At 42.2% G+C, this 10,721-nt stretch overlaps 1 protein-coding gene and 1 long non-coding RNA gene across 2 annotated transcripts in view; both read left to right on the top strand.

Moving 5' to 3' along the window:
• Window positions 1-3,622: 3,622 nt before the first annotated feature.
• LOC104962124 (uncharacterized) lies at window positions 3,623-6,628 on the top strand. The gene is made up of 2 exons (XR_800171.1): window positions 3,623-3,787; window positions 5,292-6,628. It is a non-coding gene; the product is annotated as an uncharacterized lncRNA (long non-coding RNA).
• A 1,594-nt stretch (window positions 6,629-8,222) lies between these two features.
• Window positions 8,223-10,721, top strand: part of LOC104962143 (E3 ubiquitin-protein ligase LRSAM1) — a 4,418-nt gene continuing 1,919 nt past the window's right edge. Inside the window, exons 1-7 of the mRNA XM_010790542.1 lie at window positions 8,223-8,255; window positions 8,298-8,450; window positions 8,998-9,042; window positions 9,161-9,238; window positions 10,139-10,207; window positions 10,304-10,388; window positions 10,471-10,592. Of these exons, the coding sequence (XP_010788844.1) occupies window positions 8,223-8,255; window positions 8,298-8,450; window positions 8,998-9,042; window positions 9,161-9,238; window positions 10,139-10,207; window positions 10,304-10,388; window positions 10,471-10,592 (585 nt within the window). The remainder of the gene's footprint in view (window positions 8,256-8,297; window positions 8,451-8,997; window positions 9,043-9,160; window positions 9,239-10,138; window positions 10,208-10,303; window positions 10,389-10,470; window positions 10,593-10,721) is intronic.

Below are 10,721 nucleotides of genomic sequence, written 5' to 3'. Positions count from 1 at the left end.
TAATTTAAGATGGGGTCGTGTGTTCGGCGCCAGAACTTAACCGATCGCGAACAGACGTATACCAAACAACCGTCGCGAACAAGACCGTTATACATAAACTAACCGTCCGCGAACAATGAACCATATACTAAACCAACCGGTCGGAACCAAATAACCCCGAGATACTAAACTAAACGGCGCAGACATGACCGTATACTAAACTAACCGGATCGCGTTGCACATGACCGTAACTAAACCTAACCGATCGCGTACAATGATCCGATAATAAGCTAACCGATCGCGTACATGGACCTGTATAATAAACTAACCGGTCGCGAAACATGACGATACTAAACTAACCGATCGCCGAACCATTAAACCGTAAATAAACTAAAAACGACTTGCGAAGGCAGCTTCCGAACTGTTTCCAACTTAAAAGAGTTGAAAGTGTTGGTCGCGAGCCAGGCACGCCCACCGGCAAGCTTCAACGCACGCTGCCGTGTGGACGTAGCGTTAGACTCTTATGGCTTGTGTCATCCCCTCCGTCTCCCCTTTTCAACACTGACCCTCAATTAAAAGCAAAGAAAAAAATTGTAGATTATCGAATATAATCATTAAAAACAGTAGCTACACATCTAAACAACTTGCAGTGTCTGAACACCTTTGGACCTGCTCAACCAGGTGAATGCTTACTCTTTTTCTGTGGAGGGAAATTGTTTAAATTGCCTCAAACATTGACTCTGCAAAGCCTAACTCTTTGCAGTTGTTGCTGTGTCCAACTTTTATATGTGCTCCTGTCCACTTCTGCCTTTTTAACTCTACCTCTGACAAACAGATTCAAACGAGGCCTCTCTGTCAGCTGCCAACCACACTTCAATGCCCGAGTGCAGACTTTGAAGTTGTGATCAATTTGATTTAATCTGTTGGTTCTTGAAGCTGTTTCACTCTCGAAGAACAAAGAGATTTCATTCAAGAACAAGCCCTGCCAGGATTACCCAAAAAACACTCAGCTGTGAATAAAAATGCACAAAATATAAATGGAAAGAAAAATAAATCAGCTTTTCTTTTGCATCATAACCTAACGTTTAAAATCCTCAATATCGTTAACACTGTAACTCTAGGGTGCTGATCTCTATAGCCTATGTCTGCAGCTCTTTATTATTTTTCCAGTCACTGTACTGATGTTTATTCACCTAAAAGGAAATAATAAAATACTGCTTATTTCCCCATCTGTTGCTGGCAGTATAAGCTGCAGTGGTACGAAGTTTTAAAGCCAATTTATTCCTGGATTTGGAAGAAAACAGTCACAAGCGTTTGTTTTTTATGTCGGCAGAACAATTTCTCTTGCTGGATTCATGGCAAGGTGGTTTCTCCAAAGAATGATTTGAGTTTTTGTCATGTCAATATGCACATACATTTTCTTGGTAAGAGTGTGAGACGACCAGCGTAAATATCTGCCCGTTAAATAAAACAAATTCAAGGTGCAGCTTTAGATGTTAGCTTGGTGAACAAACAACACTTATTTTTGTGTGAAACCGCTCAATGAACTACTCTCTGGTCTCGCACAATACACATCACCAACACCAAGAGGTGGAAATCATCACACGTCTGGGCATGTTGAGAGCTGCTATTACACAAAAGGGGAGTTAGTCGGTTCCGTAAGAGCCAGCATGCGGAACCGGCTGTACTAGGAGGTTTCGGTGAGTGTTAAACGAGTTATGACATCACTTACACTGACTCTTGGATTTGTAGTCTTTTCTAGTTGCGTATTTTCATAGTCTTATATTTCAACAGTTTTACGACAAACTTTTTTGACATGGAAATTATTTTTTAAGATTGACAAACATCATATGTGTAATTCATGGCACATGGCGGGATCGAAAGATAGTCTTTCTCTCTCGCCATTGACTGCAGGGGGGGGGGTGCTAGTGGTTCGCCGGAGTTAGATTAACATTAACATGCTTATTGTAGTTGTAAGTGCACTGCCTTGCGGCCTGTAGCNCAGTAATGCCATGGTCAGTACACCAGTTACTGGTGGTTTTGGCACTGTGGGCAGGTGCCAGATCATGCTGGAAAATGAATTCCTCATCTCCATAGAGCTTTTCAGCAGACGGAAGCATGTAGTGCTCTAAAATCTCTTGGTACACAGCTGCATTTACTCTGGGCTTGATGAAACACAGTGGACCAACACCAGCAGCTGACATGGCTCCCCAAACCATCGCTGACTGTGGGAACTTCACACTGGATTTCAAGCAACTTGGATTTTGCTCCTCTCCAGCCTTTCTCCAGACTCTGGCGCCTTGACTTCCAAATGAAATACAAAACTTGCTTTCGTCTGAAAAGAGGACTTTGGACCACTGTGCAACTGTCCAGTGCTTCTTTTCCTTAGCCCAAGTCAGACGCCTCTTCCGTTGTCTTGAGTTCAGAAGTGGCTTGACCATGGGAATACGGCTATTGTAGCCCATTTCCCGGACACGTCTGTGAACAGTGACTTTTGATACCTGGACTCCAGCTTCAGTCCACTGTCTTTGAAGCTCCCCCAAATTCTGGAAGCGACTCTTCTTCACAATGCTGTTAAGGCTGCGGTCATCTCTCTTGGTTGTGCAGCGTTTCCTGCCACATTTCCCCCTTCCAACAGACTTTTTGTGGATGTGCTTTGAAACTGCACTCTGTGAACAGCTTGCTCTTTGAGAAATTTCTTTTTGTGTCTTACCCTCCTGATGGAGGGTGTCAATGACGGTCCTCTGGACAGCAGTCAGATCAGCAGTCTTCCCCATACTTGTGATTTAGTTTACTGAACCAAGCTGAGTGTTTTTCAAGGCTCAGGAAACCCTTGCAGGTGTTTCGAGTTAATTAGACGATTCAAGTGATTCGTTGAACACTTCTACTAGTATACTTTTTGATGATATTCTAATATTTAGAGATAGGATATTTGAGTTTTCTTAAGCTGTATGCCATAATCAGCAATATTAAAATAATAAAAGGCTTGCAATATTTCAGTTGATTTGTAATGAATCCAGAATGTATGACATTTTTGTTTTTTTAATTGCATTACAGAAAATAGAGAACTTTATCACAATATTCTAATTTTCTGAGACAGTCCTGTATATTAATAGTTATCCACGCAATAAACCATATTTAATTTTGTCTTAATGTACATTATTTAATTTCATATTCTGTTCTTGTACATATCATATTCTATTGACATGTATATAGACTTTTTGCACTACTTTTTATTTTTGTATTTTATTATACTGTATATGTTGCATTGTTGAAGGAGTTCAGGTCAGAAGAATTGAATTGCCATTTCTACTCTGTAGCTTTGTGCACATTACAATACAACCTTTACATTTTATTTGATAAACCCTGTCGTGTAATAGAAGCTTTGAATGAAGAACCAAGCGAGTAAACGTGTTTACTTTGTATTAATATAATTAGTTACCAACAAGAAGACATGGAAAATGCACTCGACATACTCGTATTCATTTCAAAATCATAACAGGAAACAGAATGAGTAGGACACATACTTGCACTTCAAAATAAAAGCATTTCCTGTCAAACATTTTGCCTATAGCTTTTATCAGGAAGCAAATAAACAAATGATTTGTACTGCTTTAAACAAACAAACCTGATCCTCTGTGTGTCCCCAGTGCTTCACCTGTGCGACCTGTAGGAACCGTCTGGTGCCTGGCGACCGTTTCCACTACGTTAACGGGACGATCTTCTGTGAACACGACCGGCCGGGGGGGGTCTGCTCAGCGGACACCCCCCCCCTCTGCAGAACAACAGCATGCTGTCGGACCAGAAGGTGAGAGGACATGTGATCATACTAACTAACATCTCTTTATACGCCTTTGGTGTGTGTGTGTGTGTGTGTGTGTGTGTGTGTGTGTGTGTGTGTGTGTGTGTGTGTGTGTGTGTGTGTGTGTGTGTGTGTGTGTGTGTGTGTGTGTGTGATCAAACACAGGCTATATCAACCAGCCATTTGTATTGCAATCACAAATGGAAGAACTAAGGGGTATTTTAACCCTTAAATGGTCATGGGATAGGGATGTGTCCTTGTGTAACATGGGTGTAATAACAGTGTAACATTGGGTATATTATGGGTCCAATAAAAGTGTAATCACAGTTTGACATGGGTATAATATGGGTGTAATATGGGTGTATTACAGGTGCAAAAATGGTGTAACATGGTTTTCATAGCGGTGTATTAATGTGTTATAGTAGTGTTATATCGGTGGAATGTAGAAAATAACAATCAATTAACTAGGGATGCACCGAATATTCGGCCACCGAAGATTATCGGCCGAAAATGGTTAAAAAGGCCCTTTCGGCTTTCGGCCGAAAAAATATCACCGAATGTCAGAGAACAGGGTTACGTTGATCATACTCCGCATATTTGTCCGGGTGTTTTGATTTCGAGTGGTGGAGTAATCCCGAAGTGGTGAAAGTCTTTGCAGTTACACCCCCTTGAGCAATGTCAGCTGAACACGTTTTACAAATCGCAATCCGCGCCTCTCTCTCTGATATTTTTAAATATCTCCAAGCGGCAGACATGATGGCTGTGAGCCAGCCGCGAGCATGGTCGCGCCGTGCTTGTCGCCGCGTTTTGATTAAGTCATCACAACAACACGTTAGGTTACCAAACTTATAGGTGCATTTGTTGTTGTTGAAGGCCTGGCTGTTAGTCTTTATTTACACTATGTTGTTGTAGGCCTACTGGCCTAGATGTTTATGCAGTTTTAAAGCACCTTGGCTTTGTTCTGAATGCACTTTGTTGTAGTTATCCTACAGAGAAAAGAAAATGCACTTGACTTGAATTGAATGTACTGTATGCATTCAAAAGTGCTGAATAAATGTTTTATGGACCCATAATAGTGATTATTATTTAAGTTAAGTTTTGCCATAATCATGTCTTTTTCCATAATCAGGTAGCTGAACAACATTGGTAAAAAATGTATACAATATATATATATATATTTTTCTATTAATCATTTTCGGCTTTTCGGCATTCGATTTTCGGCCAACTGTTTCCTATTTTCGGTATCGGTTTCGGCCAAGAATTTCCCATTCGGTGCACCCCTACAATTAACTCCAAAACAATTATTTGTGATTGGCCAGTTGAGGCCTAATTGCACCTGGGTGCTGCCCGTATACTATTATAGGATTATAAGTTATGGCACAACTAAAGGAAAGGATCTCCTCGTGAATCAGAGGTCTTCAAATGCAAACATGTAACAAATAACAGGATATAAATTCCCTTACTGTACGACGTGTGACTAATTACAACCTCTTCTCTCCGCTGTTTACAGGTCTGCTGAGGATTAGGAAGAAAAACCAGATGTGTGCCTTCTCCCCGACCTTCATTCTTTGTCTCTCCTTCACCTCCTTCCTCTACCTGTCCTCCAGTCTGGATGAAGTCGTACTCGTTTAGATTTCAACATCCCAAACAGACACTGGTCTCCTCTGAGGACTGTGAGGAGAGAAATCTGGACACAGTGCAGGAGGACGAGGACGCTGAGGATGGCTGGAATTTATGTAGACTGTTGTCTATTGTGAACTGTGGAAATATAACTGATAAGAAGTGGCATGGCTAACGAGCAAAAAGGAGGACTGCCATGCAATTATCCAATTTGGAAATCCAGCGTAATCATTCACGTTTACCCGCTAACCAATCACAGTGGAGGAGAGAAGACTGACAGCACTGGGTATATTTCAGAAGGTGAATATACCTCCAACACCACAGACCACACACACTTAGTTTGACCATGTTTCTTTTGGTGTGAGGAAAAGAAAGTATGGATTTGGTGAATCGTGATTCCAGCTGCTGGATGTTTCCCTGCAGACTCTGAGCGACAGGTGAAGAGGAAAACATCTGTATAGATACCTTCAACATGTCTCTGTTTGATTGTCTTTCAAATATTAAACAAACAGGATAATATTCAGATTTGTTGAAGGATGATAGACGCCATGTTGTGGTTCCCGTCTCGGACAGAAGCAGCTTGATTTATCCTGTCACAGTTTGTGTACTAAACTCATATTAAAGTCAATATTTCGGTAAATAAGGACCATTCATTTTTTCCCAGTTTGATTTTGAGAAACCTTGAGCGAAGTAGGCGATTCATCCCGATGAATTACGCTCTGCTGCTTCCCCTATGCTAACTGGAAAAGGGATAAAATAATTAATTCCTCATACAATTAATACAATTGAATGCATTGTAATGAATATAAACGCATAATAATTTGCATTTTCTGATGCTGATTTGCTGTTTTTGCAAATGTTGTTCAATTTTTGTTCAACATTTGGACCAAACTTGATTTTCTATCTCAGTAAGTAAGTATAATTTAAGTCAAAGTCGTGGGCAATCGCTTATAAATGTTTTGTATTGAGCCATAAGTGAAGGCCCGTCTAAAGAATCCCGAAATGAGAAATGGCGACAGTATAAGAGTCTAACTCCACAATTCAGTTCTTTATCGTCTTTTCAGACGCTTTTTCCAACACTTAACTTTCTCCGGACTAACACACGGTTCATTTGTGAATCAGAACTACTTATTTTGATGTAGGAAACAAAACGACAAAAAAGTTTAAGGTTTTAATGATGACGTTTTTATGCAGAAGAATAAAAGTATTGCTTTTCCCAAAAAGAAATATTATGATTGTGAATTATTTTACTAACTTTTGACCCTTTGGTTAACTCTGAGGTTAGCCATCTAGCTAACTGGGAGTCTACACCCACAGTGTCCATGACATATGCAGGTTGTGTATGGAATAACATGATATTAATTACACCTTTACGTGTGTTACCTACGTCTTGCAATTTAGGAATGCTACAAAATTGATCATGGTTTGGTTTTGGAAAACATTTTGGTACATGATCAGTGGTTTCATGGGTCAATCTCCTGTGTTTGTTTGAACCATCTATACATGGATGCTTAAAGAGAACTGGATACACCATTTGTGGCGCATGAAGCCAAAATGGCCTGAATCTTTATGAGAAATACCTGCATCTTCCAAGGATCTTCTGGCCATCTTCCGCATCCTCGAGGCCCAAAGAGCACCTCTCAATGTAGCATGCCACAAACTCTTTAAAACAAGGTCTCTAACAGTTGGGATTCTCACTTGCATTTTAATGTTTAACATCTCCCAAAAGGCCTATGGAGAGGCGAAGTCCCGCCCATCTACTTCCGACCCATGGGTCCTTATTTCGGAAAAATTATGTATTGAAGTCAATGGAGAGAGAAAGATTATCTTTTGATCCCGTTTGAATTGTGCCACGAATTACACATATGATGTTTGTCAATCTTAAAAAATAATTTCCATGTCAAAAAAGTTTGTCGTAAAACTGTTGAAATATAAGACTATGAAAAATACGCAACTAGAAAGACTACAAATCCCAGAATCCCGGTCCCGCATGCTGGCTCTAATGAACCGACTAACTCCCCTTGTGTATATGTACAGCTCTCAGCATGCCCAGACTTGGAGTGATTTTCACCTCTTTTAATACTTTACGCCTCATTCTGAACGAACGAAGCGAAATTTGCCAACGTGACGGCCGTCTTGGTGTGTGGTGCGAGACGGGAGATGTAGTTCATTGAGCGGTTTCACACCAAAAAAAAGTGTNCAGCTGCCAGGGTCCTCACACGCACCGAGCCCTGGCAGCACATCACCCCCACTCGACCGGGAGCCAGTGGAGGTTGAAGAGAGTTGAGATTGAAGAGAGTGGGGGTGATGTGCTGCCAGGGCTCGGTGCGTGTGAGGACCCTGGCAGCTGAGTTCTGTATGTACTGGAGCCTATCCAGGGTTTAGCTGGGAGCCCCGGACAGGAGTCTGTTACAATAGTCCAGGCGTGAGGTACACAAAGAATGATCTTCTCTGCAACAGAGTGGAGAGTGATGGCCGGAGTCTGGATATGTTTCTGAGGTGGAAGAAGGCTGATTTTGAAATGGACTTGATGTGGTTTTGAAATGAGAGGGTTGAATCCAAGACAACTTTATGCGGACCTGAGGGGATGGGGAGATGATGGAACCGCCGTTGAGGAGCAGATCTCCAACCTTCCCGAGCGGTGCCTTGGGGGCCACAACCATGAGCTAACTTTTATCACTGTTTACTTTGAGTAGCTTGGTGGTCGTCCAGGTTTTCATTTCGTGTAGGCAGTGGATTAGTGACTGAGGGGGGAGATGGGCAGAGGGGGTTTGTGCTGATGTACAGTTGGGTGTCGTCGGCGTAGGAGTGGAAACAGACCATGGCTGCGGATGACATCACCAATCAGAAGGATGTATATTGTGAATCCATCACCTCCGTTCAGCAGCTGTTGTAGACTCTGCTGAGGGCACGGCCTGCTGTTTTCTTCCTTGTTAACATAACATGTATTTTCTCTCCCAAACGAACCACTGACTGTTCTTCCTGGTTGCAGACGAAGGAGGCGGGGGCTGATGACACCCTGGACGTGTCGGCCTGTGAGCTCTCTGAGGTGAGTGTGTTCACTGATCACGGTTTGTGAATACATCTCTATTCTTACTACAATACATGTCTCTTTGTCAAACCTTTGAAAGCTGGTTCAAACATTAAATGACCTTTTAAATGAATAGTTCAACACTTTTTTTGTCTTTATATCCTTTCCCCATTATCACGGGAACATGAAAATGCAACTCCAATATAAATTGTTCAATCAGCCCTTCATTGATTATGCAAAAGAGGAACACCATACTGTGCAATGTTTGTTGTGTACCAGTACTTATATGTTGGTGCTTGGTTATTCACCTTTGTTTGTTTATGTGAATGTCCCCTTAGTGCATGTCAGTGAATGTCTATTAATGATACACCTTAAATTGTAGCAGATGTCTTCATGAGTGAAGCTGCTTTATTTACCAATGCTTCAGTTCTGATAGTGATTTGCATTCTCTTGTGTTAATGTTGACTTTTAGGCTTTAACCTTTTGTTATGTGCCATTACTGCAGACAGCTGTTTGTACAACTGTGTGTTAGTCCTGCCGCTCATCACTGCTCTGTCTGTCACAGGTTCCCTCGTCGGCCTTTTCCATTTGCAAGGTGCTACAGAAGAAGGTAAGAACCCAACATGGAGACATATTGTATTTATTTTCCATTCTACCGATGTGTTACATAGTTCATCCCCATCATGTGAACCAGGACCCTCACCAGTCACACCTGTTGCTCTCCTCAGGTCCTGATCCTCCACAACAACGAGCTGAGCTCCCTGCTGCCCAAAGGATGTGACATCAGCACTCTCGCCACTTTAAAGGTGAAGTCAACGGGATGCAAGCATGATGGGAAATATTGCCAGATAAAGGAATACTGTATATACTGTTTGTAAACTTGTTGAGCTGTAATATAACATTAATGCCACTCAAACAAAGTCATGCCGTTACAGTAGCACATACTGGTCTATTACAGATCATGGTAAATGGACTGTACTTATATAGCGCTTTATCCAGTCTTCAAGACCCCTCAAAGCGCTTTACATACTACATGTCGTTCACCCATTCACTCAGTCATACAGAGCAGTGTACTTTACTCTAGGAACTAACATTCAAACACATTCACACACCGTTGGCCATCGGGAGCAACTCGGGGTTCAGTATCTTGCCCAAGGATACATCGACATGTTGACTGCATGGGCTGGGATCGAACCCACAACCTTCTGGACGACCGCACTCCCTCAAAGCCACAGTCGCCCCCATAATAGAACTCTGATTAGATTTCATTGGGCCAAAAACTCAAACCCTGTTTCTTTCATTATGGGACAGAAATGCAATTCCCCAGTATAATGTTTACAACTGTTTCATTCGTTTGATAAATAATATAATGAGGCAGGAAATAGGCAACGATCGATTCCATGTTGTACATTCAATTACTAAACCAACAAAAACTGCATGGATGGGAGATATAAGTACCAGCTGAAAGCATACTTCAGTGTGAGAGGTTTCATAACCAGTTAGCCGGTGGTGGTGGTGGTTCTCCTTCTATCGCTCATCTCCAACACAAAGCTGTGTGACGCTGAGCTTTCTGTGAAAAAGCCGAGAGTAAAAACACACTCAGCTACTCGTTCTGTTTTAACCTCTGAGCAAGCATCGCTACAAGTCTTAACTCTGACCCTGCTTCATCACAACAAAAGCCTGACTGAATCCGTCTTCCCCCAAAGGTTCTGGATCTGCATGACAACAAGCTGACTTCCCTCCCAGAAGACATTGGGAAGCTGGCGTCACTGCAGGTAAAGCATTACTGTAATGTACTCCTGATACAGGTGGGGGGGGTGAATGAATGCTTCTCATCATCATCTCTGTGTTTCCATTGTGCTTCCTGTCAGATTCTGAATGTTAAGAAGAACCGTCTGAAGGCCCTGCCGGAGAGCATCGGGAACCTGAGGCTTCTGCAGACACTCAATCTGAAAGGTATGAGTTTCACTGCTGCCTGAATACTCTCAAGAATAAGAGGATGTGTACAATATGTCCCAATACCTCTGTGTCTGACCAGGTAACTCTCTGAGGGAGCTGCCGTCCACCGTTGGTTCTTTGAGAAGCTTACGCACTCTGGACCTGAGCGACAACAACATCGTGCAGCTGCCCAAAGCTCTCGTCTACATCCGCACTCTAGAGGTGTGTCTCTTGGTATTCCAGCTTACAGGAAGACTTACAGGAATACAACAAATGCTGACAACTAAGATGTGTGTGTGTGTGTGTGTGTGTGTGTGTGTGTGTGTGTGTGTTATCAGTGTGTAGTTGTGT

The sequence above is a fragment of the Notothenia coriiceps genome, unplaced genomic scaffold, assembly GCF_000735185.1.
Source record: "Notothenia coriiceps isolate Sejong01 unplaced genomic scaffold, NC01 NC01_scaffold00034377, whole genome shotgun sequence".
Lineage (NCBI taxonomy): Eukaryota > Metazoa > Chordata > Actinopteri > Perciformes > Nototheniidae > Notothenia > Notothenia coriiceps.
This window is presented reverse-complemented; position numbering and strand designations above follow the sequence as displayed.